The following is a 27,693-nucleotide window of genomic DNA, read 5'->3' as shown; positions in this document are numbered from 1 at the left end:
ATAGGATGTTTAGAAATTAGTCTCTAGTCACTTTCTTCTTATGTTACATAACTGACAGACAGCGTTCTATGTATGTCAACAGGCATTTATTGCCAAAGCCTTCATTCACAAATATCATATATATTGTGTATTTAAGTGGACTTATTCCAACAGTTTAAGGGTATCCAAATAAACCTTAAATTAGTATTTTTTTATTGAATTTGTCTTGCTTTCATATAGCATTACAGTTCATAACATTAAAATGTTCTGTTTTACTTCAGAAATCACTGGCACAATTTACCCCAACGTATTCCCCCAAAGGCACAACTTACCCCGCACCAGGGGCAAGTTGTGCCACGAGACCACTTTTTTCCCAAAAGCTATATTTCTGAAACAATTTATTTCAGACCCAAAGTTATTGTTCTCAGGGATGCACCACATCCTGAAATATATGTACATCCTTAAGTTGAAGGCATTACTGTCATGGCCTCACTTTAGTCACTTTGAGTAAAAACTGGCACAACTTACCCCACTTTCCCCTATTTGTCTTTGATAGGCTATCAGTCCCGCTGCAGATCACATGTCAGTGCTTCGGTTCTCCAGCAGAGGATGCTTCATTTTCTTCATGTTGTCCTGAAGCAAGTGCTGACCTTGCAGATAGATAAGTACCTCAGCGTTTATCAGCTCATACCGGTGACCTCAATCGCTTAATAAGGTCTGCGCTTCACCTTTACACCTGCTCAAGTTCAACAAAATGACGTCACACTTTAGTATTACAAAGCAGTGTTTTATTCCAAAGTTACAATGACACTCTTATTCCAAGTATTGCTGGTCATCACTTTTGGTTTATTTAGTACAACCTAAAATAGTGTAAACGGCACTGTTTTACAGTAACAGGGTGACCTGACTTTATATCAGAACTGGTTTTGACTTCAATATAAAATGTGAGGAGTGTGTCTGTGTATTTTGTGTTGTCCGAGGCACAGTGGTGCTGTAGAGATGACGTGACGGTCAGTGAGAAGACATTTCAAACAGATATCACTCCATATACTTTCATTTAAAAGAAGTTATTATTCCATATACAGAACCATTAATACCTGAGATTTATTGTAATATGTTTGAATTTGGTTTTACGGTTCCTAGCTCTGAAGAAGAGCGTGGTAAGCTGTGCCACTTTTTATTTAAGATAGATTTTAGGATGAAATTGAAAATGAAACTGAAATTGTTAGAAAGTGTTTATAACAAGGCTCCCACCCAAAAACAATGTCCATGTTAGGGGTAAGTTGTGTCATGTCAAGGTCAAATTGGGGAATAATTTGCTTTTTTAATTTATTAAATTAACACAAATAGGGGGAAAATATCTGCTAATGTACAATCCCTTTGCACTTTGCTGCACATTATTTGCATTTTCATAATAGCTGGGATAATGTTAAATATTCTGAATATTTAATCATTTTCAGATTTTGAATTTATAGTAGCAGTATTTTCTGCATTAGAGGGTAAATTTCAGTATCAATATTAGTTGAACCTCTGGCACAACTTATCCTAAAGCTATCTTTTTAGGAAAAATCTTTCAATTTAATAATTAATGGCTAATCTTTTGCTAAATAATTTACTTGATTTTTTTAACTACTAGACATTACTGTTAAAAAAGTTTAGGGTTGGTAAAAAATAAAAACAAAAGTCTAATGCTCACCTATGCTGCATAATTTTGATCAAAAATACAGTAAAAACAGTAATATAGTGAAAATTAAAATAACTGTTTTCTAATATATTTTAACATGTTATTTATTCTTGTGAATAAAGCCATTATTCCATTCTTCATTGTCACATTTCCTATTATTATCATTGTTTAAACAGTTGTCCAATATTTTTGTGTAAACAGTGTTACATTTTTTCAGGATTCTATGATGAATAGAAGATTAAAAAGAATATAAATACAAAACTTATAACGTTATTAAACTTCTTTACTATCACTTTTGATCAATTTAATGTGTGAATAAAAATTTGTTTCTTTTAAAAAGAAATCTGTGGCACCAAATTTTTTAACAGTAGTTTATATTATGTATATTTTTAAACATGAATGCATTTTACCTGCCATATAGAATTGTTCAGCCTTTTTTTAAGGTGCATCTCTTCATCACAGGCAGTCGGTAAGTTTGGTCCTTGCTAAATACGCAAAGGCCAGTCATTTAGTGTGCGAATGTTTGGGGGCGACACATCTTACCGTACTCTCCCCAAATAGTAGCAAATACCATTTTGTAAAAGATATTGCATGCTTTTTGTTGAACAACTATAGTTTCAGAAAATAGTCATTAAAGTAATAAACTTAGAGTGCTTTAGTAGTATAAATAGTTAATAGTAAAATACATGTATAGAAAATATCAAACAAGATGCTGATCCATGATACTACACTACTCCGTCATTCATTACTTGCTGGCGATTGTCTGTAAAGCATTTGTCTCTGAAATGTATGCAAATACAGTTATGGCTACTGCCAAAATACCTACAATATTTAAATATTTACTTTCAAAAATGAGGTATTAAAGATGTATGTTTGTTAAATACATTCATGATGATTAAATACTGTTAAATCTGAGCCAATGCTAGCATTTGGACAACTCTAAAAGTCAAATAGTCCTATTTTTAGGATGTAAACATACAGTAGCATCTTGTTTTAGTAGTGTATCCATATTAGCTGATCTGGTTTGGCTAGCTTCCTGTTCCTCACAAACCTGCAAAAATATTAAAGGAGCTGATCACTTTATCCCCATTTTGAAAAATAGTTTAGAAGCATTTACCCTTACAAAAAACAAAAAAAAACAATAAATAGTCAAATACATTTCCAATATCAATCCAAAATCAGGACTGAATTTCAAGTATCAAAAGTTGAGTTTGCACACACTTATTTCCTTTTGCCAGTAGAGAGCTGTCTTTTGGTTATGGCCTCCAGTCTTTTTCTTTCCGCCTCCTCTGCTTTCTTTCTCTCCTCTTTAAGTTCTTTATATCTCCACTTGGGGATCTGAAGGAACTGGTCGTCTATAAAGCTGCTTTTCCGCCGCACTTTCTCCGGCACGTAGGTTGGCGTAGGAGCCTTGCTAATCCTCAGCTTGGGCACCACCATACCTGGTCTGACGCTGCTCCTCCTCAGCATGTGTAAGGGGAGCAGACTGGTCCTGCGGATGACCAGACCGGACGAAGAGATGTCCGATTGGGGCTGCAGACTCGCACGGCGATCTTTGGGTTTGGGCACAAGCAGGACTTGGGAGTTCTGGAAAAGACGCTTGTAGTTCTCGATGCGCTCGGGTCCCTGACCTTTCAGCTGTGCGATGCGTTGTTTCTTCAGGATCTCCTGAACAGAGTAACGGCGTTTTCCCACACAGGGCGGGCTATCGGGACACACCGTTCGACATGCCGTTGAGATGAACGGACTCCCCAGTGCTGTTGTCATGCGCACCATGTGATCCAGAACCCCGTCCTCTGAAGCCTCTGTGACGTTACTGATGTCAAAGAAGTCACGTAGTGTCTCTGAAATTTTCCGGATGCACCCTTTGGGTGTCTGAGCTTTGACCACCAATGCGGGCAGAAGAGGCCACTCTGGCCGATAGGCGTCACAGAACTGGTCCGCACACGGCTGATGCATCAGCCGCATCATGGCAAAGAGAGTCTCGTAGCGGCTTGTAAAGATGGCCCACTCTCGCGCAGTGAACTTCCTCCCGTTGTCCCTGGCATCCAGATCAGCCCCTGATGAAAAAGTAAATGCACTGATGTGATTGGAGTAACGGCATATTTACAATATTCTACAAAATAACTTTTTTGGTTTTAGCCAAAAAAGAAATTACTCACTCTCATGTTGCTCTAATCTTATGTGTTTTTTTCCCCCATGAATAAAAGTATACATTTTTGAAGATTAATTATGCAAATCTTGCCATGTAATGAGTTTATAAAAAATAAAAATCCACCAAAAAAGTTGTGCATATGGCTTGTGCACTACATTACTGCACTACACTGTAAAAAAGTTGCTGCCTTAAACTTGGTTGTCATTTCAACTTAAATTACATTACACTGACTTAAAAAATTAGCTGAATCTAGTATAACTTGCTAAACTTATGTTTATGAGTTAAAGCAATGTAAAAACATGTTGTCATAACTTATTGATCATATACATTTTTTTTACAGTTTACAAGTCTTAAAGCCATTTGTCGTCATTCACAGATGATCTTCAGAAAGGGCATGATTTTCAGTGAATAAAAAATAATAATGCTAATAATTTTTTGTAATAAATATTATTTGTAGATGGCTAATTTTATCAATAAAATGCAGCTTCACAGGTAACAAAATCATTGTAACACTTTGAAATTAAGGTTTCATTGGTTAACATTAGTTAACTACTTTAGTTAACATGAACTAATGTTAATTTAAACATTTACTAATACATAATTAAAATCAAATGTTGTATCGCTTAACATTTGTTAATCCACTGTGAACTAACATGAACAAACAATGAACAGCTGGATTTTTATTAACCTTGAATAAATGAATAATGAATAAATACTCTAACAAATGTATTGCTAATTGTCAGTTCATGTTACTTAATGCATCAACTAATGTTAAGAAATAAAACCTTATTGTAAAGTGTTACCAGACTCATTTTAGAAAAAAAGAAAGCATAACAAAAAAGAAAAATTGCAGTCTATAAAATCATTTTAGAAAAAAGAAAGTATAGCAAAAGTAAGAAAGCGAAACAAGCAACAATAGCCAAAATAAAAGCATTTGTATATATATATATATATATATATATATATATATACACACAGTATGTAGCGGTATTGTAATACAATTGTATTGTGCTTTTAGTTTCCGTGGTGCAAGAGCTTCATAACAATTAGTTTTTTCCCCCACAGAAACAAAATAGCAGCATATCGATTCAGAATGGCAAAAGAAATAGTAAATGACAAAATAGTAAATCTGTGGTATGATTATGGCTGTATTGTATCCTTGTCTTGTAGCTAATTATGTAACAGATGCTTTATATTGCAGTGTTTCCTGGCAGTTCTTTTGCACAGTGATCTGAGGTTCGAGTACCTGCCAGCATCAGGGCTTTGACACATTCCACTCGACCCTGCATAGCAGCTTTCATCAGAGCGGTGAAACCGTGGCAGTTCCTCTTCTCGATGTCAAGCCCGGGAAAGTAGTTGAGAAGGTAGTTAGAGATTGTGATGTGACCTGCAATTGTTCAGGTGAATTATGGAAATGTAGTCAACTGTTGAATACATAACCTTCCTAGGGCACTTGAAAGTTCAGTTATAGTAGTGTTTCGAAGTTTTCACACTGAATGTTGAGAAACTAGTTGCTTAAACTTTATGAAGGCAATATAAATGTAAATATGTCAGGATTGGATTGGAGGCTGTTAGATGGTTCTTACCCGCCTGGGCAGCTGTGATGAGGGCTGTATTTCCCTCATTGTCCTGCCAGTTCACATCCAGGTGAGGACAGTGGGAAAGAGCAATCACAACATCCACGTACCCTTGGTAGCACGCCACTATTAGTCCAGTCTGTAGAGTCAACACACATGAGACGATACTGTGAAGAAGTTTCCACCCTGGCTAGGGTACTAGTAGCTGATACATTTGACAAAAACAGTCTCAATAAAAGGGCTAGGTATTGACACAGATTTTTCATATTATGCTTTTTCTTTTTTACTTTTTCAACTTTAGTTAGTATGTAATTGCTGATTGAGCATAAAAAAAGATCTGAAAGGTTACAAAGCTCAAAGTCCACTCCAAATGGAGATATTTTATTTAGGTGAATGTGAGGATTGTTAAAAAAAGTAAAGCTTTCAATTTCAAGGTAATGTTGAATGGCTATAAATTCATATATAAATGGGAGGGGAGGGGATGGGAGGAGGGGGGGGGGGGTCATTTTCATCAAGACATCAGTAGCTGTATTAGTATCAGTGATACTGGCCTTCATTCATAAAAAGATGCCATTAAACTATATTTTAAAGTATTTAAAATATACTGTCTTTATGTTGTCTCTACATTAATTTGGAGATTAACTGTGAAATGATTACATTATAAAATATATATTAAAAAATGTGTGATTAATCTAGTTACATTTTTTAATCGACTGACAGCAATAGGTTTTACATTGCTTTAACTCATCAAAATAAGTTAAGCAATTTTCAACTTTTTTTAAGTTAAGATTCAACTCATTTTTTTAAGTCAGTTTAATGCAATTTAAGTTGAAATGACTTACATTTTTAAGTACATCAACTTGGATGTTTAAGGCAGCAACTTTTTTTTACAATGAGTGTGCCGCTTGAACTAAAATATAGATTTTGAGATTTAAGGATTGATGTTGGTTCAAAAAGATTGACTAAAATCGATTCAGTAATATTGTCGACCCAGCCTTATCAGTTATAACTGAAAATAATAATAATAATAATCCAGGATAACGTCCTGGTTGCGTATGCAACCCACCGTTCCCTGAAGGAGGGAACGGAGGACGTAGTCGACGGTCGACTGAATTGGGAGATCGCTAGAGAGCCTGTCTTCTTCGAGTACTATTGAACGAGCATCACACACTCCGCCCCCGCGGCGCGGGTATAAATACGGAAGTGGATGCACGCACTAGTTGCTTTTCGCTGAGGAGCCGAGAGTAACCGGGGGTCAGCGGTGGTCCAGCGGTAGTGGCAAGGGGACTACGTCAGACGTAGTCGACGGTCGACTGAATTGGGATCACCCATTGAACACGCCACTAACGCTGCCACCTTCCAGTGCCTAAACCAAAGCCTCCTGATGCCCCCGCAAACTTAAGGCGGGGAAGGACAGGGCTTAGGCCAGGGAAGTCACTGCTGTTCCTACAGGACCACTGGGAAAGCGTTCCCCGTACATTGGAAGGAAGGGACGCTGCGGAAGCCACATCCAACCCGAGGGAGGTAATGTGGAGAACACACATATGAACTGGGCGGAAACCGGGCAGTCTAACATATGGAATGTCACTGGGGTGGCTCCAGCCTAAGACGGGGGGAGACACACCGGACAGTGACGGCAGAGAGACTCTGCCGAGGGAAGACACGGGCTCACCGCAGGGAGCCGTATCGTGGAAGAATACACATATGGGGTCACCGAAGGGACCGCAACATATGGACCCAGCCTAACACAGGTTCCACACTGCTTACGAGTGGTAGGCCTAACACCAGACGTTCCGCACGTCCGACGTCGGAGGGGTGTGGAGGAACTCAACAGGGTTCAATTTTAAGGGAACTCAACTGGAGTAGAAAGGCGCACGTATCCAGTCCATAGGAGGGGAATGGCGCAGCAAGCCGACACTTGAACCGGGCTCACGGTGAAACTGGCTTCATGAGAAGGGAGCCCACGGGAAGCAGCGGTTCAACTAGGTGTCGTCCAGCCCCCAACTCTAGAATCTGTTTAGCAAAGTATATCGTCAACGCCCAGGCGGAGCACTTTACACTCATCATAGAGGAGCTCAACACCTAAGTGGACATGTTGCATCTCGGATCTTTGCCGAAATGAAGGCAAGCACTAAGTGCAACTTTGCATGGAAACAGCCTTCCCTCTCTGCTGAATTCCAACAGATATTTGAAGAGCTGGTCTGAGGTCTATGACTTGCATTCTGTACACGTCCAAGCGAACGGACAGAGAAGCCAGGGCTGGATCTGCCTCCTCCAGGGCAGCGCTTGCAGGCTCACCACCTGCTCCTATTACGGGAGAGGTAGGAACCTTGGGCACAATCCGAGCCGGGGTCTCAGCTTGAGAGAGTTAGCCGGCCCAGACTCCAGGCACAATACGTTGACCGAAAGCGAGCAAGTCCCTACCCTCTAGTAGAGACCACGCGAGCAGGAGAACTGATATAACAGAATTTTTAACTCACTACCTGCAGTGGCTCAGGGGCGGTCTCTGCAGTGCAGTCGCACCAGGGACAAGGCCCAAGAGGATAAAGTGGGACACAAGGATTTACAAGACCTTGCTCCTCAGGAACCTGACGATCAGAACGTGCTTCTGCATACTTCTGCAACACGATGAGCGTCGTTTAAACACCGAGGCAACATCATTTTGAGGGTGATCTAGGAAAACAGCCTACTGCAACCCATTTTGCAGGAAAGAGAGCACTGAAGTGATCGAAAGCTTTCAGGATCTCCTCTGGAGAGAAGACGCACTCAACGACTAGGTTCCCCTTCTAAAGGCGTAAGCACGCTACCCCATTCTAGGGGGTGCTCGCAGAAGTGATGGTAACTATCACACATTCTTGTGATAGCCACCTGAACCTCCGCGTTCAGATGTAAGACCGCCCGGAATCTCCGGGGGAAGAATGCGTGTGCCATCGTGCCCCGTCCCCGAAAGAGTTTTCAGGGGAAGTCAGGAAGGCTGTTGAAGGGAACCAGGTCTAGTTGGGCCAATAAGGGGCAACTATGAAGACCTGTTCCTCTCCTGACTTGGCACGTAGGTGCAAGTGACGGGCGCAAAAGACAGGAGCATTGCTCAACACAACATGTGAAGATCACTGGGCTTCAGGAGCGTTTTCTGCTCAGCACTTGGGTGTGACAAGTTCACTGAGCTTCAGGAGCATTCCTGCTCAACACCTGAGTGTGATAAACTCACCGAGCTTCAGGAGCATTTCTGCTCAACACTTGAGTACGAAGAACCTCACTGAGCGACAGGAGCATTTCTGCTCAGCACTTGAGTGTGACAAGTTCACTTAACTTCAGGAGCATTCCTGCTCAACACCTGAGTGTGATAAACTCACTGAGCTTCAGGAGCATTTCTGCTCAACACCTGAGTGCGAAGAATTTCACTGAACGACAGGAGCATTTCTGCTCAGCACTTGAGTGTGACAAGTTCACTGAGCTTCAGGAGCATTACTGCTCAACACCTGAGTGTGATAAACTCACTGAGCTTCAGGAGCATTTCTGCTCAACACTTGAGTGCGAGGAACTTCACTGAGCACCAGGAGCATTTCTGCTCAGCACTGCGTGTGACGAATTCACTGAGCTACCTGTGATGAACTCACAGAGCTACAGGAGCATTGCTGCTCAACACCTGAGTGCGATGAACTTCACTGAGTTTCAGGAGCAATTCTGCTCAACATGAAGAGTGATGATTTCACTGACTTGAGCAGGCGCAAGGCGACCATGAGTCGCAGTCACTTTTAGAAGGCTCACTGGGGTTAAACACATTTCTGCGGGCCCCTGGGGCAGCTGAGACCCAGTGTTTGTCCAAGGGTAGTCCGCTCGGTTTACCCAAACACTGGCGGAAAAATAAAACCGGGGGGGCAACTGAGCGGCCCCGGAATGGTCATGACCCAGCCGGACCCAGGGGATGGAGTCTCCACTTGCTCTGGCTATAACTGTCGTGAGGCTCGATGGCGGCACGATTGAGTAAGCGGGAGGAGTGGAACAAGGCGCCCTCAGAAGCGTCTGACTCCAAGGAGGAGGTGACGGGTGAGTTTGTGACATGCAGGGGAAGCTTGTGCAACGGTCGCAATGTCTAACAACTCGAGGCACGAATGCCCGTGTAGTCGGGGGTCGCCCAGGCCCCCGTTAAAACACGCCCTTTGTACATGGCCCCTCTGTTGAAGAGGGTTTGGCAGCAGACCGGGATGAACTATAGTCACACAGGGTGAGCTGCTCTGCCACGGTCACCTCGGGACTCGATCGTGAAGCTAGCGCTGAAGCGGTCACATATGAAGGGAGCCAAAGGCTGCGACTACCATATACCCCAGGAGCCTCTGAAAGTTCTTTCAGTGGGACCCTTTCTCACTTCAACACCAGCTGAACACATTCTCTTTGGAGAGACATGTTGGACCGAGTACCACTCCAAAACTAGAAAAGAGATACTCAGCCCGTGGGCGAGATTACTCTCTTCCAGTTGACCTGAAGACCCAACGGGCTCTGGAGCACTCGAGTGGAAGGACACTGTACTGATACTCCACCCTTAGACGCAACACACAGGATGGCCTGCGGTGCGGGAGGTAGAGATCTGAAGCACATGTCTTTCAGGTCAAAGCTGCAGACCAATCTTGGGCCAAGATGGTCACGACCCACCCCCTAGTAGCACGAAGAACGAGTTTACAACTGGCCTTCGTACCGGCTGGAGGAGCGGCTATATCAAATCCTTCGCCAGCAGGATAAGATAAGCACGCACAAGTCAGGAGCACTGCTCAACACTCGGTGTGATGAATATCACTGAATTTTCAGGAGCACGTCTGCTCAACACCTAATGTGATGACTATCACTGACTTGAGCGGGGTAGCCGAGCCTGAGGTAGGGCAGCAAAGTAGAGAGAGTGGTGTTAGTGTGCTGTGCAACACTTACCTGTCTCCACAAGCGGCAGGGGGCGCGTGAGAAGGCGGACGACCGGGTCCTCGAACGCACCAAGCTGCCTGCTGGCGACCAAGGGGGAGCTGAGGGGTGTAAGGCTATACAGGGTCACACCCGCCAGACTGGCCCTCTTGGGACCCAGGAACAGATGAAATTGCTCTCTCTTTGAAGTGTGGGTACCGCTTGCTCCGCTTTTTTTTTTTTTTTTTTTAGGGAGCCAGCGGCGGAACAGACACACATACAAACAAAGGCTCCACCCGGCCCTCACTCGGGGGGAGGGAGTGATCGTGCCACTCCAAGAGCATCTCATCCATTCCTGGGCGGCCCGCTCCGGAATGCTTTCGCTGTCGCTTGCCACCTGGCTTGGCAGCGCCTGGAGCGGGCTGGGCGTCTCTACTGCGGCCGGCTCCATGCTGAGGCCTGGGTGGAGGCTGCTGCGGAGGGCCAGCAGGAGCGGCGGCCGGAGAACACCCACGGCGACGAGCAGGCGGAGGAGCTGCCACCGGCGGCGGGTGGAGGCAGCAGCTGGCCACCGGGGCAGGATGTGCCGGATGACCTCCGTCTGCGCTTGAGCGGCAGAGAACTGTTTGATGCAGTTCTCCACCGCGTCGCCGACCAGCCCAACCTGGGAAATTGGGGAGACCAGGAACCGAACCTTGTCCGCATCCGCCATACCAACCAGGCTGAGCCAACGAAGGCGCTACTGGACCACCAAGGTGGACATCGCCAGACCGATCACGCACGCTACGACACCCGTACCCCGGAGGGTGAGGTCGGATGCAGTGCGGTGCTCACCTATGAGCGCACGGTCTGGATTACCCTCGTGCATGCCATGGGTGCCCTAGCCTGCAGCAACGCCATGGCACGCAAGAGGAAGGGGCTTGCCCACAGGCTTTGTAAGCTCTGCCCGTCGGAACAGACGAAACTCACAGGCCTTAGGGGGGAGACGAGGATCCCCCCAAAAGGCAGCGGCCGCCGGACACAGGTGCACCTGTGTCGACAGACCGCTCCAATGGAGGGACACCTCGCAACCCTTCACCGTTCCTCCATCAAGGGTAATGAGGGGGAAAAGCTATTCAGGCAGTTTCTGGCAGAGAAAGATGCTGTTCACCACCTGATAAGCTCTCCATGCATTTCGGGAAAGAAAGGCACTGGGGCGGCGAGCTGAGAACCAGCGCGGCCCGCCCCAAGATACCAAACTCCAGATTCCAACCGAGACTGAACGGGACACGGTGGAGGTTCCACTCGAGCCCGGCAGCCTCGGCGGCCCGTTTCAGCATAGCTGATAATTCTGGATCCGGCTCGGGCAACATTGAACTCCCGGAGGGAGACAATGCAGCCGAGTCATCATCTCTAGAAGTCAGCTCACCCTCCGATGCTGCAATCGGCGTCCTGTCCTCCAGGGGAGCCCCGAGTGAAACCGCTGGCCCACCCATTACAGATGGACCAGCAGACAACACAGGAGGCTCCAGTGGTTGCAGTGGAAGGGAGGAGTGAGGAGCCCACAGGGAATGGTTACCGGGCGGGACATCCAACACTATCCTCCGGTCACCCATCCCACACAGCACCCGAGGGTGGGGCATGGTAATGGGGACTCGCTCTCCGCGAACGAAGGCGAGTCTCGCCCTCAACACTGCGACAGTCATGTTCCCACCGTGAAAACATGAGCTGTCCACAAAAGCTGTCTCAGCGTGCTGTAAGCCCAAACACGTGACACAACAGTTGTGACCATCAGAGAGAGACAGGGAACGACCGCACCCAGAAACGCACGGGCGGAATGACATCTTGAAAAAGACGCAAACGCACCCGTGTTGCTCTTTCAGAAAATAGGACCGTCACCAGTGCCGGAGCACACAGGGGAATGACCGCGGCAACACTGAACAGAGAACTGAAACAGTGAAGCACTCACTTTTCCGCCCTCTAACCAGCCATCAACACACACAAACATTTAGAAATTTGTTGCTGTTAAAACAGCAGTTGAGAGCTCAAAGCTCGCGATCACCGCTGCACTCGCGCTGTAGAACACCAGCACTGGGAGAGTCTTCCTGAAGAACACCGACACACTCGCTCGTTGTAGACAACAGCACTCTCAGAGACATCAAACGATCGGCTCCGAAGCGAAAGGCAACTAGTGCGTGCATCCACTTCCGTATTTATACCCGCGCCGCGGGGGCGGAGTGTGTGATGCGAATCACGCACGCCAATTACATTGGCTCGTTCAATAGTACTCGAAGAAGACAGGCTCTCTAGCGATCTCCCAATTCAGTCGACCGTCGACTACGTCTGACGTTCTCGACTGAAAGGGAACCATTGTTTACCAAGATTTTGTTTTGCACATCAATGCAAAAGGCTGGTAGTCACGGCTTTATTGTCGAGTTGGCCGTGTGAATTTTGAATTCTAATCTGGCCTAAAGTAGCAGCTTAAAACCTGAAAATGTGCAGAACTGCATTGTGATTTCACAGTGTAAAGCAGATGTTTGAAGACCTTTAGCATGTCTCAGTCTTCACTGTCAGTCTGTCCTATTTAAGTGTGAACAGTAGCAGTGTAGAGGGAAGTGTCATCAGCCTCTCATCACACTGAAACACAGCTGGAGGCTGCTGACTAAAAATAAACCCTGGGCAAGCTCATTTTACAAGGCTATGACAATAAGCCTGAAATGCTTCCAGTTGTTGCATGTCAGATGCTGATGAAAGTGTGTTTATGTGTTTACAGTGATTTATCTTGATGTTTCCAGTTTAATATTCAGAGACAACTGTGAGTGAGCCATCAGTAGGTCAAATCCCTTGAAAAGTGCAAATGCTGTGGCTCTGTGCCACTTATCAAAACATTGCTCTGTTTGAGAATCCCAACTAGTTACATTGACACAACGAATGGTATGAATTTGGGGCAGGACCGTTCAGGAAAAACCTGTTTAGAAATAGTCATTGGGTCTCATTCACTAATAATTCCATGGATTGTTTATATTTATATGCACATGAAAACTTCTCACTAAATATTTCCACCTAATTCACAACACAATTCGTTCTTAACCTCATTCTAATGTTAATGAATTTGGAGCATTCTAAATCAGGCAACCTGCATGCCCAATGTTAATAATTTGCATAAAACATGCCCAAACCATCTTCATGTAAGGGCTTTCCACACAATCTTTCCTTTATATCATTTTGCCACTCTTAACAAACATACTGTATTGTGCACTCTAAAAGTACCTTAAAACTAGTTCAAACAATAAAGGCCTTTGATATCAACAGGACACCCAGAATACGTTTTTTTGCATGTGGTTGCAGTTGATCATAAATTTAGAATACATTTTAGTATGAAAGTTACAAATTTGTGCGTATGCAGAGTTAGTGAGTGAGACCCAAGCTGCATCCAAAATCGCATACTTCCATACTATATAGTACAGGGAGAGCCCGTCTACGGAGAGCCTGGCCACTCCAGCCCGTCTACGGAGAGCCTGGCCACTCCCTATTAAGACCTATAATTGTACCGAATTTTGGTTGTAGTTCCACCAGAGTTCCACTGGGGGCGATCGCCCATGAGTGCAAAATGAATGGGAGTCTATGGAGCTAGACGGCTAAATTTGTCTCTTTCACCCGATTGCTTTTGAGAAATCTCAGATTTGATTCTAGGTTATTCAAGTTCAACATGGGTTATAGGTCGAAAATTTAATGAACGAGTACTTATGTCCTTTCGATTTCTTACAGGTTAGGTTGTTGTTGCCCATTACATGCTAGCATTCTGCTAATGAACGCTGATTGGTCAGTGAAGGACTGATTACGACCAGAGATACCGCTTGATGGCATCGTGGCATCCGAAGCGGGACCAGAATGTGTGTGTGTATTTTCGGTGTGGTCTTTTAAAACAACAAAACAAAAACTCTTCTAGCACGTGTATTTACCTGTGTCAGCTGTGTTGTTGATGCCTTGAGAGAAAAGAAAATGTAGAGAGCGAAAGCACCAAAGTGACTGAAGGATTGCCGTGAAGCAGTACCCCTGGACGTACGATGTGTATGACGTCATTGACATTTTAAAAGACTTTTTAAAGCAAATAAATGACACTAAAAAATCTAACACCCAGCAATGTGTAATTTCTTTGCATCTCCTTTTGAATACAACATTCAAATTAATAGACAAAAAATTATATCCTGAGAAAAGTGGATTTTGATGGGTATAGCTCCATTGACCTCCATTCATTCTGCACTCGTCCTGTGAGCGCCCTCATATGGAACCAGAGTGGAACTGCAACAGAAGTTCAGAAGCCGGAAGTTTACCGAGAGTGGAAGTTCTCCCCTTATTAGACATTCTCTGGTATAGGAAAAACAGTATGTGATGAAAGAAGTATGTCCGAATTCACAGTACTCATAAAATAGTCAAAAAGTACCCAGATGAACTTTTTCAGTTCCATTTGGTGCCACTAAAGCCATGGAAACAACACGCTTCATCTTTAAAGCTGGGAGCAGAACTTCTTTTGGGTCCACAGACTTTTTTGTAATAATAATATAAATCTTGCTAATGTTTGAATAACTGTGCCAATCATGCAAAAATAGTACAACGATAGATCATTTCGACTATGTCTGAGAAATACTTGTTAATTTGTGAACAAATCTTTCTTTTGAGATTCTTGAGTTCAACTCACTGTCTCCATGATCCAGTCACAACATTTCTCAAATTAAAGGGATTGTTCACCCAAATGTCGTTTCAAACCTGTGTGACTTACTTTCTTCTGTGGAACTGAAAAGAAGATATTTTATAAGAATGTGCTTAAGAATGTTGACTTATGGTCAAAAATAAAAAAAACAGGGGCGTTTCTCAAAATATCTTCTTTTGTGTTACACAGAAGAAAGAAAGTCATACAGATTTGGATCGACATGAGGGTCACTAAGGGTGAGTAAATGATACATAATTTTCATGTCTGGATGAACTTTCCCTTTAACAGCTCACTGAAAGGAATGACTTTCAGTGAATAACGACTTAAATTTCAGTCCAATCATTAAACAAAAGCAGCTGTGGCTCGTCTGTAAGTGAATCCCCACCAAAATATTCATCCAAAACACACCTCTATATAAACTAAATCAATAATTTATTGTTAAAGTGTTTAGAATTCTGCAACAAATATTTTTCAGATTTTTTCTGAAATTTTTCATGAACTCAGATTTCATCAAAAATATCTTCATTTGTGTTACGAAGATGAACGAAGGTCTTACGGGTTTGGGACGACATGAGGGTGAGTAATTAATGACAGAATTGTCATTTTTGGGTGAACTATCCCTTTAAATCCTGGCAATCAACATTCCAGCGCCTTTCTCAGGCTGAATAATGCAAGGACGTTGCACCTCTGCCAAAATTGTGTAAGCCATTAGACACTCTTACTAAATGTCGTAAACCAGAGCTGAGACCCAAAATTTGCCCTACCGTAATTTACAGTCAGAAGCTGCTACTGCACAAAATTATTATATGGGTTCAGAAGACTTGTAATATTTCACATGAATTGTATGGACTATATTTATTGTGCTTTTTATATGCTTTTTGGAGCTTGACAGACTTGATAAAATGCTGTTGTATGGTAAAAGAGAAGTGTAAAATGTCTCCTTTAGGGTTTCATGTAAAATGACATGAGGGTAAGTAAATAATTTCAATTTTCAATGTTCCTGTAAGGTAATAATTGCATTTTCACTTTTTTATGTGTTTTCTATCACTGTCACCAAGCAATACAGTTGCACTGTAAACAAAATTCATAGGTAGATTTTTGAAAACGTTAAAATTTAATTCAGGACACAACCCATTTCTCTTAGTCTGCAACTTTATTTCAAATACTCAGCTTGTTATTAATACAAATGTAGACATGTGTGGGGTAATCTGTGGCCTGGTTGATTCTTAAAATAGAAAGGATTAGCCTTGTGAGCATTTGAATGAAAGAGGAGTTACAGGATTTGTCCTCCAGTTCAGCATTGACAAAGAAGACAAAATAAGGCGTCTATGATACTTCTAATAAAATAATTGTGGATGTATTTGTGGGTATCATAATTGTGGGTGTGATGCTGTATAATCTCAATACTGTACTGTACTATGCACTACACTAAGAATTAAAGTGTTTTGTTATGAAGATTAGATTAATTATTCGAAGTTTCATTAAAAGTGACAATGTTTTTAGGATGAACAGTAGTAACAGGACATACCACAATGAAACAGAAGCTGTCTGAAAAATGTGTGAGCATGCTGGCCTGGATTTGATAATATCATGTCAGTCTGGCTGTGACTCACTGCAGTCCCAGAAAACAGGTCAGTGGGTAACATGACTTGATATTACATCAGTGCTGAGCTCAAAGTGATTCTGATGTATTCATCAACTGGAAAGCACTACCTGCACAGCGGTGTGTGAATGAAATGCCTTGAATCTGCCAGAGAGTTGTCAGTTAAGCTGACTAAATTTATATTGCATGTGCTTGGAGTCAATTGTTTTATTTGTGATAACGCAATGAAACATGCCAAATTGTGCAGACATAAGTTTTGACCAGGCTGTCATACAAAGAAATTATTAACATATGCAATAACAAGAGAGAACCAACAAAATATTAATAACTGATTAAGTTGTAGTCGCTGATTTTCCTGTGAGATTTTGTGTATGCTTTTTTCATAAAACCTGTAGCAGTTTGCTATTTTTGCCAAGTTATATATACAGTATCTCCCGAAAGTCAAAATAAAAGTTTGGTTTAACTTGACAATTGTATTAATTGTATAGTAGGGGAGACCGGGGACAGTTGCAACACTTTTTGCATTTGGCTCTGTTACTCAGAGACGGTTTGGATTAGACAAACCAATTGTTTATGCAATGTTTATACAACTTGCATCTGTATGTTAATAGTCTAAACCATTTAAAGATAATTACAGAATTTACATTTTTCACAATTTGCATTTGAATGTAAGGAGTCAGATGTTGCAACTGACCCCGGGGCCGGGGACAGTTGGAACATTGTTTGGGGATGGTTGCAACATGTTACAAATACAATATATTACAATATATGTCAGTGTTAGCAAAATGATTATTACCAAAAATGTAAGTTATAATAATATTACATTGTTCTATTCATCAGCTTTGATTAGATGACAATTATTTGTCTAGATGAGTAGGCCTTATGTGCAAATGTCAAATATTCAAATTGGTATAAAATACAGTCGGCTTTTAGTGACATAGGAAGAATGGAACAATTTGTGAGGCAATTGGCTTTTATTTAGCCTATTTTCATGTAAAACATTTTTTTAAACTATATTTTATATTATCATTTTTCATTTTAACAATGTTATGCATGGTCACAGACATCTGCACACATGCGCGCATATGCACACACACATAAACATAAACCTCCTGTCCTTGCTACAACTTGATGAACTATATTATATTTAAGTAAAAACTTATGAAAAAGATGTTAAAAATACTGCTATGTGGTCTGTTTTTCTATTTATGCATTGTACGGGGACAGTTGCAACAGTTGTTGCAACTGTCCCCGTCCCTGTAAGCCATGATAAAACCTCCTGTGCTAGCTAAACAATTGACCTTATTACATGCTAACCATACTAGCTTAAAGTTAACATATCACTCATTTAAACCATATAAGTTTGAGTTGAATCACAAAAACAGTGACAACAGTTTAACAAAAACAAAGCTCAAGAAAATAAATACTTTCATACTTTAAAAACAGTTTTTCTTCAATAAATCCTGATGAAGCTCAGGAATCTCCTTGATTTTTCTCTGCAAGGGGAGGCATCCAATTGAGCATGTGCAGTGTGAGTGTCATTACTCTAGCTTGTTTCTGGTTGGAGAAAAATGACATGTTGCAACCATCCCCTGTTGCAACTGTCCCCGGTCTCCCCTAGAATTGAGATACGTCTCAATAATAATACTAACACTAATACAAATCAATTATCATCAAAACTTTATTATCTAAGGAATAATCGAAATGTTTATTCCATGTTTTAATTTGAACATCGTGCCGCACCTTGTTTGACAAAAAGTTTGCTTAATTTCATATTTAAAAGAAATTAAATTAATGTTTTATGTCTGTCTTCATTTGATTACCAGAAAAAACACAACGAATTTGTGTGGGGAAAAAAACATAGAAAATATATTTTTAAATGTTGTATAAGTGTAATAATTGACCCTTCGCAAAGATCCGCCCCCCTTAGTTATTGTTGCTACGTCCAACAAGCTACGCTGCTCTCAAGCACAAACCATGTTCTCACGCAGTGAAAAATACATCGCGGATCAGAGAGGAGACTGACAATACGCTGACAGACAGGACAGACCAGGTTACTTTTCGGTTACTTTTGATATTAAACATATTAAACAAAATCTCACCTTTCAAATTTGGTCATTTTTAAAAAGAAATTTAAACAATAAATACCGTTTTGTGGCTCTTTAATGTGTCGTGACAGATCGCTGTAGAGCCTCAGTTAAAGCTGCTCGTGAACCGATCATCTCTTCCTTCTAGTTCATTTATAGCATCAAATAAACATGAATGAACATAAGAAGGAATGTTGTTTTAACCGCGGAAAGGCGTCAGTATATTCAGTTTTTCAAGTTCAAATCCTCCCATGTTAATCTACTAACTCTCCTGACTGCTTTGTCGGACAAAATGGCGGATGGCGAAGTATGATTGGTCAGATCACCTATCAATCAAGCTCCCTGCGAAGGGTCAATTGTGTAAGTTTAATGATTTCAATTAATTAGACATGCTTTTTGATTACTACATTTTTTTATTTAACCATTCAAATGGAGTCCAACGCAAACACGTCCCGGGATTGATGCCGGGATAGGGACCTAGTAACATTGCCGGGATGAGTCCCAGAACGTGCCTTGTGCCAGGACCAATGCCTCAAGGGGTGTGTCGTAGTGATGATGCACGTGCCATCATAAGAGGAGTTATCAGGAGAATTGACATCTGACAGGAGTTATCACATCCTGACGTCACGTGTCTTTACGGGATGCGTGTGAACGCACTCACAGATTCCAGATAATCACTGGCAATGTGAGTGAACCAAAGTCAAACGACGCATTATCCACATGTATTATCCCACATGTATTTTCCAGAATCTCTGTGTGAAAGGGGCTCTTGAGGCCTGCATGATGGTGGACCCCCATCAATGGACCCCCAGTTGGGGACTTCCCATATCAGGAGGCCCTTTAAATGTTGTTTAAAGGTTCTAGGAAAATTAAATGCAAAAACCACAATTGTACATTGTGTCAGTGATCACACAGTGAAGTATGTTGTAAATAATTGTGTGATGTGTAAATAAATGTTGTTCATATTTATTTACCAAATGTATGTGCACTCTAGTAATGCACAGATACAAACGACAGTCTATGACAAGACCACGTCTCCGTAACACACCTGCTCCACAACACTAGTAGTTTCAACACTGCTACCCCCCCCCCCCCCCCCCCCCCCCCCCCTTGTGGGGTCATTAAAAACAAATGTTCCCCCTGCAAAAATCACTTTTGGCCACTTCTGTCTACATGTTTTGTCATTCGGCCTATGACTGACTAATAACCTCATTTACAGCATTACACCATGCAGAGATGTCTCAGATGAACAGAGCCCATGCTGGAACTATTAGTGGGGAAATGCTGTGCCTGTTTCTCTGAACTGTCCTGTATCACGCCCGTTCTATTTACCATGATTCATAGCGGGTTCAACAGACTAAACGGTTTTCTACTTCCGGCTGAAGTGTTTGACATAGCATGCGAGCACTAGCGTAAAGGCTATGGTGATATTTTTTAAAGTTAATAAAGTAGTAGATAATTGTTCGGTCAAGATGGGAAGTAGTCAGTGGCTACAATTTTTCATTTTTCATCTTTGATTTAATAAAAATAACGTGATCAGATCACTTTTGATGAATGTTTTTTTCGATTTAGTTTAGTGATGTGGGGATGACACAATCTGAAACACATGGCAAATGGATATAGATCAGACTCACTCTGGTAATGTATTAGTTTGTCAACAAAATGATGCGAACAGACATACACCTTTTCCGGTGGATGCTTCAGTTGCTGCAATCTACTCTCTGGCATTGAATGTTAGCTGATACGGAACCGGACATGGGCATTCTCTCCTTTTTATCTTATGCTCAAAGCATAAGCATAATATTCTTTGAATTGTTAAAACAACCAACAACAGCACATGTAGAGCCTGAACTCATTCTCTCACTGCTAATACAGGTAGTAGGTATATCGCTACGAACCGGAAGTAGGCAACCGGAGTCGTCGTCATGGCGGCACGCATTGTTTAGAGCAGATTAAGGTGGATAGAAGAGTGATGAGAGACGAGATAAGAGAAGCGCCTGTGTGAAGTGGAGCTCTTGAGGTTCCTCAAAAGCATTCTACAGTCATTCTCCTATAGAGCTCTGTGTGTTAGGCTATCAGGACTGCATTAGCCATGACATCATATCAGCTTCTCTTTATGGAGTGTATTGATTTCACGTTTGTTAGACACATTCTCTAAAATCCAAGCTTTTAAGTTGTAACACGATATATTCTGAACTGTCGAGGCCTCAAGCTCTGGGAGGTTGATGTCACTCAGGGACTCATTTTTGCAAGGAAGATTGTGCTAGAAAGAGAAAAGGCAAGAGGCTTGTTCTTGGTACTGTGCAACTCCATTATTAAACCCTCAAGGCCAGCAAATTACTTGTGCATTATACTTAAACACTTTGCACTCATACAATGTTTCTTGTTTAGCTATTATAGAATGTAGGGGAGCGCGGAGCACAACCTAACGCGGGGTTAAATGTAACGCAGACCTTTTACATAGTTAGTCAGGATCAAGCAGATTGTGTTTCCGCCCTTTTTCTCCTGCTGCCAGAAGACTCTCTCGCGCGAATTTGTAGAAAGTTTTGATAAGATTTCGTGAAGATACTGGACAAAGAGTGTTTTGACACCATGCAAGTAAATTTTTTCATCATAGGTTTTTTTCGGTTTCTGAGTGTGGTGTGTACGTCACCAAATCTAACTTTATCTGACATTAATCACTGTCTTGTTGGCTAAAACATAGCACCATTTTGAAACATGTCAGCAACTCCTAGCAACTGTTAGCTAGGCTTAAAATATTTTTACACAGCGGGGTTAGTTGTAGCACAGTGTTACAACTAAGCCGCCAAGTGTACAATGATAATCAAATGAAAACGAGAGCCACACAACGTTTCAGGTTTGAGTATTTATTTATATATTTAACTTTGTTGGACTTTCACAAACAATGTTGGAATTCTTTTTTTTTCAGTTTACTATGCATTGATCATGCCTGATTGTTTGATTGTCATTGATTGTTTAGCCTGTTTTTAATGCAATAAACCATTAAAAAAATTATTTTAAGCTCGTTTTTATTATTTTTACTGTTATTATTATTAATAATAATAATTTTACATGCAGCTGCCACACACAAATGTAATTAAATTGCAATTACAATATTTGATGATTTTATTGATTTATTTATTGCAAAACTGTGCAGCCCTTTCCTATATCTCTATCCATGATATTGATCCATAACAGAATGATGATTGGATGAGGGATGGATGTATGGATATCTATCTATACAGATGCACAAACAATATCAAACTATACAGATACAATAGTACAGAATGATGTGTGTTAGAACTAACCCCTCTTTCTGTTACAATTAACCCCGCATATGGGGTAAGTTGTAACATTTAGACTTCTGTCACTTTCAGTGCAACTGTACGGAAATGGTAGGTCCTAGAAAAAAACTTTAAGTGTTCATTTGTAGCAGAGATGTGTATGTTGCTTGTGTAAAAAAAAGATGAATCTAACTTAATTATTTTTTTAATAATTAAGCCAAAACCAAAATGTGTTAGGTTGTGCCCCGCTCTCCCCTAATTATCCCAAAACACATGCCTTAGAGGTCCAAGCAGTCAGCCAGAATCAAACCTTAAACTTTGTGTTTGATGTTCATGTAGAATTGATTGTCATTTGAAGACATATTTTTAGAGAAACGTTATAAAACTACCACATTCACCAGAATACCACACTGCTGCCCCAACAAGAAGTGTTGGGTTTTGTTGGATCAGTTTGTCAATGTCAGGCAGTTGTTAAGGCAGTGCAAATTAGCCTTAATATAAGTTATTGTGACAATAACAATTAAACAAGAAAGAATTAAGTAGGATACTTTGGGCCTGTCCCAATACCTCCCCTTACCCTAGATTTCTGCCCTAACCCTTGTTTTTGCGCGTTCTCGTGTAGGGGTAGGGTGTCCCAATACTCTAAAGAGCAAGGGGGAGTGCTATTCTCCCCTTAAAATCAAACCTCAAAACATAGTGCGGTCCGATGCAGGCTTAAAACGAAGTGGAAGATGAAATTACCCAGGATACCTTGCGGACTCAGCAAGCTAAATGTTTTTAAACAAGATGGCGGACACCGCTGGAAAGGAAGAATTGAAGTATATTTTCAAAAATAAGCATGTTAAAATTTCTAAATATGTTGGAATATGTTAGTTTGATGCACATCCAATGGACTGTTAATTTTTGAACACTAATGTTAGAAAATATTTCACAAAGCTATCTATCCGACGATGCTCATGATATCTGCCGAGTGCTTCGAGAGAGTCTGCCCATCAATTATATATCTGATCTGCTTCATCTAATTTTATTTTCGATTTTGGATTCCAAGGATTATAAAAAGAAGATGTGAGGTAAAACTATTAAAAACTAGCCGCGTTCGTCTAACGTTAGTGCTTCATCTTTTTATTCACAGCACGCTGAGAAATGACAGCGCGCTGTGAAGAAAAAAGATGAAGCTCTCCCTAACGTTAAACCCAAACTGCACTGAGCACAATCAGTGATTGTTGTAAAATTGCTAATTCTAAATTGCGGGAGGTGTTTGACTGTAAAAAGTGCTAATATAAGCACAATGATCTGCAAACGTTGACCCTGTTCCCATGGCGGCGAGCGCTCGGAAACGGACTGCAACTAGACAAGCGAACTATATTTTGGGTTTCATGTGCGCGTCTAAACGATTAAATACAGACAAAAATATGGCGAATGCGTCTTCTATGTTCCACATGTCTCTGTTGATTCATCAGACGTAGATAAACGAACACAGGCCACACAACAGCTGGAACCGGCATTTTCTGAATGAAAATAGTATTAGACACGTTGACGCTGCGCGTGACGTAGTGAGGTTTACCGCGCTAATTTGCATATAGTGGTGTCCCATTTCATAGGGAAAGATCTTAAACTCCACTTCCCTTGTTGAGGGGACTTTAATTTCGAGGGCACTCAAAACCAAGTGGAAGTTTTAAGGGGGGAGAAATGGGACAGGGCCTTTATATGGGTATCTTGAATGTTATAAAAATGCTAATTCGAGTTTTGGGAGAAGATAGAGCATCGAGACTGCAAATAAACAATGTGGTCTGCCTATTGCAAAATGTTTACCACAAACTTACATAATTAATTAATCTCCCATTTCAACTAAGAAACAATATCTTGTTCTTTAAAAAGGTCTATTTAAAAAGGTATTTGACCATTCGTAAAATATCCAGTAACATTTCTGATTAAAGTAATTTAAATATCTTCCCATCAGTCAAATCCTCGTTTGACTCCATACGAGTCAATGATCGGTTCTCGGCTCATTGGGCTCATCTCGGCTCGAACGAGACGGCAGCAACCCGGGCCAGTGAGTTGTTAAAGGGATAGTCACCCATACAATGAAAGTAATGTCATCATTCACTCACTCTCAAGTTTTTCCAAACCTGTAATAATATATTTCTTCTGTGGAACACAAAAGAAGCTATTTTAAAGAATGTTAGTCAAACAGAATTGACAGAATTTTTATTTTGGGTTGAATCATCCATTTAACGCGGAATAGACCTAGAAGGACAGATTCGAAAAGATCTGCACACCCCTGATTCAGTCCAATTCGCAAACGAATCATTCTGAACGATTTTATGAACGGTTCAACCAGTTCATTGAAAACTCCGACTCAATAAACGATTCGTTCACGACTCTTATCGTTGTTAAACACTTCACCTTTAACTGTAGCATGTGATATCTAGCTTATAATAAGTGTACTGTAAAGTGTGATGTTCATAAACTACTTACTCTTTTGTTTTTGTCCGTCTCCCGAACGTCCTCCTCCGTAACACCTTGTCTAATCATGAGTTTCACTATGAGCGCGTTGTTTTTGCAACACGCTTGAAAAAGGGACAGCGGTTCTGGACTCTCCGGGGAAGGGGTTCTCTCGGAGTCAGCAAAGTCATCGTCCGGTGGATAAAAGGAGTCATCTGAGACGATACTCCTGTCATCCGGCAGTTCTGAGAAGTCCCCCAATTCCTCGAAGTCCTCGTCGGTCCCATACAACTCGCACGAGCCGAGATATTCATCATAATCGCCATCACCCGCGCGATCAGGTAATTCCTCCACTATAGTTGGACAGTTCTGGGCGGTTTTAGCATGTTTAAGTGGTTTAACTTTTCTTGGAGATGAACCTCCGCCATCCCTGCTGTCCGTTATCAGAACCATTTAACCCCTATGTTAAAATCCTCAAGTCCTGCGGATCAAACTCCTGGTCTCCTTCGGCTGCATTTAGGTACGTTAAAGTCATAGATACCAAAATGAGCAAAAATGCTATTTAAAAAACGTTTAATCTCCAAAATGAGGTTCGAATCTTCTTTTAAACATCTGCGACGTCATTTTGCTCCACTCATATAGATTATAAATACAATTAGTGTCCATATTAAAAATATCTTAACGTAGTTTTATCAGCTCATTTGAATTACTTGATGTCTCTATAACGCGAAATGTCAATGTAAGTTAGTGTTCCTCAGTAACACCCGGAGACGAGCAGAAGCTCGTGTAGAAACCGAAAAGTCCCAATAATAAATATTTGTAGTTCCATGAATGTCTAATATCTTCAGAATGTCGCAATTTCTTCGCAGGAAAAACTTTTCAGAGAGTGTGATGTTGCCAAAAAAAGAGCATTTAGGATAGAAACGCTGGACATTCCCGCAGAAAGATAAGAGGAGAAATAGACGCGTGCGGCGCTACATAACTCTGCCTCCATAATCCGATTAGATGCCCTCCTCTCTCTCTCTCTCTCTCTCTCTCTCTCTCTCTCTCTCTCTCTCTCTCTCTCTCTCGTTTTTTTCTTCCTCCCTCCCTCTATAGTTTTGCATATATGGGTCAATGACAATTCCCACCACCCAGATTAAATTCAGTTAATAGCCTACTAACATTTAAAATGACACAAAACATATTCATGAAAGAAAATATGTTTGAATTAAAATAAGTTCTATATAAAGTGTAAAATACATTAACTGTGTTCACTAAACACAGCTGCTGAGACTTGTCATTTCTGGAAAGTACAAATTTTATTTAATCATCTTGGGTTTTCCGTTTCTTCTCTGTGACTGTGTCGGGGATGTCCCTGGCAATAGCAGAGTAATTAATCAACTTTCCAACACTTGTTTTTTCTCTCACTTTTAGTAGACTTCACATCTTCAGAAACTGTGGACCTTGTATAGCCTCTATCATCTCAGCTTTCTTCACTCCGGTCCCATTCAAATGATGTCATTCACATTTCACTTCTGAAAACATGCGTGTTACTTTCAAACAGAAAAAATCAGCTCTTTTTAGGGACACCATACACACTCAAATTTCTCACAAACGCCTCTGTGTCACACATTATATAATGTGTATGCTCTATTACAAGCTCAAGCTTATGCCACCATCTTATCGCCCGTTTCCTCTTAGTTCTTAGATAAGTGCCATAATTGCTGTGTCTAATTAGTGAGTCGTTTAGCCCTGAACAGCTGGGAGCTGGGGCTCCGTCCCCTTCACTTGCAGCTGTGATCTTATCAGTCAAGTATACATACAGCACAGCATCCACACCGCTTTGTATGCTTGTGTTTGACCGTTAAACATCTGTGACAGAGGGGAAGTACTGTGGTTTTAAAAACAAGTAAGCTGTACCGCCAAAAATGATTTATCTAACTGCCATGGCATCAGTTTACGGCCAGTGATGCAATTGTATTCACACAGAATTTTACCCTCCATACTATGCTATATATCCCACAATATACTCTGCACAACTATAGGCTACTACACCAGACCATAGTAAATAAAATATGTATTAATTGACAGTATGTGTTGCATAATGCTGATTAACACAAAAAGGTTATTCCACCTTGTCCCACCTTTAAAAAAAGAAGAAGCAAAAATCTGGGTTACAGTCTGGCACTGTGAATAGATCCAATCCATAAACATTAAAATACTATTTAAGTAATATAGCCATAAGATATGAACAATATGAGAGTTAACATGATTTTAGTGGGAAAAATTACTTCCTCACCCTTTCTGTGTTATAAAAGTTATATCTAATTTTACAACTTATTTTACAACTCCAAATGAAACAGACCTTAAACCTCCCAAAACAGTTGTAAAAATTACTATTTAAACAGCTCAAATAATACAAACGTTTTAACGGAAGAATGATTGTAAGTGCTTTTTAAAATGATAAATTATTATATGATAGGGCTGTTTGAATGCTTGAATCTGATTGGTTGACGAACGTTCTAAGTTGCGCAATTATTTTCAGGGAAACACACGCTAAAGTAGTTCCAGGCAGGTCTTGACTGCATTACAGTTCCATATCACTTCGCAAAATGATTTCAGTTATTTCAAAGGTCTTTACAACCTACAGAACCAAAACCCACATCGACACTGACCGAGCAAATAAATATAGTAAACAATAGGATAAAAATGACAAATTACTTCCATGTTGTTGTTTTTTTGCCATTAAATTACGTTTTATTAATGTATTATGTACAGGTCCTCCCCAAAAAATTAGCATATTGTGATAAAGTTCATTATTTTCCATAATGTAATGATAAAAATTAAACTTTCATATATTTTAGATTCATTGCACACCAACTGAAATATTTCAGGTCTTTTATTGTTTTAATACTGATGATTTTGGCATACAGCTCATGAAAACCCAAAATTCCTATCTCAAAAAATTAGCACATTTCATCCGACCAATAAAAGAAGTGTTTTTTTAATACAAAAAAAGTCAACCTTCAAATAATTATGTTCAGTTATGCACTCAATACTTGGTCGGGAATCCTTTTGCAGAAATGACTGCTTCAATGCGGCGTGGCATGGAGGCAATCAGCCTGTGGCACTGCTGAGGTGTTATGGAGGCCCAGAATGCTTCGATAGCGGCCTTAAGCTCATCCAGAGTGTTGGGTCTTGCATCTCTCAAATTTCTCTTCACAATATCCCACAGATTCTCTATGGGGTTCAGGTCAGGAGAGTTGGCAGGCCAATTGAGCACAGTAATACCATGGTCAGTAAACCATTTACCAGTGGTT

The 27,693-nt window shown here is 41.1% G+C and overlaps 1 protein-coding gene across 1 annotated transcript; it reads right to left on the bottom strand.

The window, feature by feature from the left end:
- Positions 1–745: 745 nt before the first annotated feature.
- Positions 746–26,242, bottom strand: ankrd33ba (ankyrin repeat domain 33ba). Its single transcript, XM_077244704.1, has 4 exons — positions 24,425–26,242; positions 5,405–5,534; positions 5,065–5,205; positions 746–3,723 (listed from the first exon to the last, which is right to left on the bottom strand). The coding sequence occupies exons 1-4, from the start codon at positions 24,842–24,844 to the stop codon at positions 2,885–2,887; spliced, it is 1,530 nt and encodes a 509-aa protein (XP_077100819.1). The 5' UTR covers positions 24,845–26,242; the 3' UTR covers positions 746–2,884.
- Positions 26,243–27,693: the final 1,451 nt, after the last annotated feature.

The sequence above is a fragment of the Siphateles boraxobius genome, unplaced genomic scaffold, assembly GCF_051911475.1.
Source record: "Siphateles boraxobius isolate OS27281-9 unplaced genomic scaffold, OSU_SipBor_1 26, whole genome shotgun sequence".
In the NCBI taxonomy this organism is placed as follows: domain Eukaryota; kingdom Metazoa; phylum Chordata; class Actinopteri; order Cypriniformes; family Leuciscidae; genus Siphateles; species Siphateles boraxobius.
The sequence above is the reverse complement of the archived record's forward strand: the minus strand, read 5'-3'. Positions and strand labels throughout refer to the sequence as shown.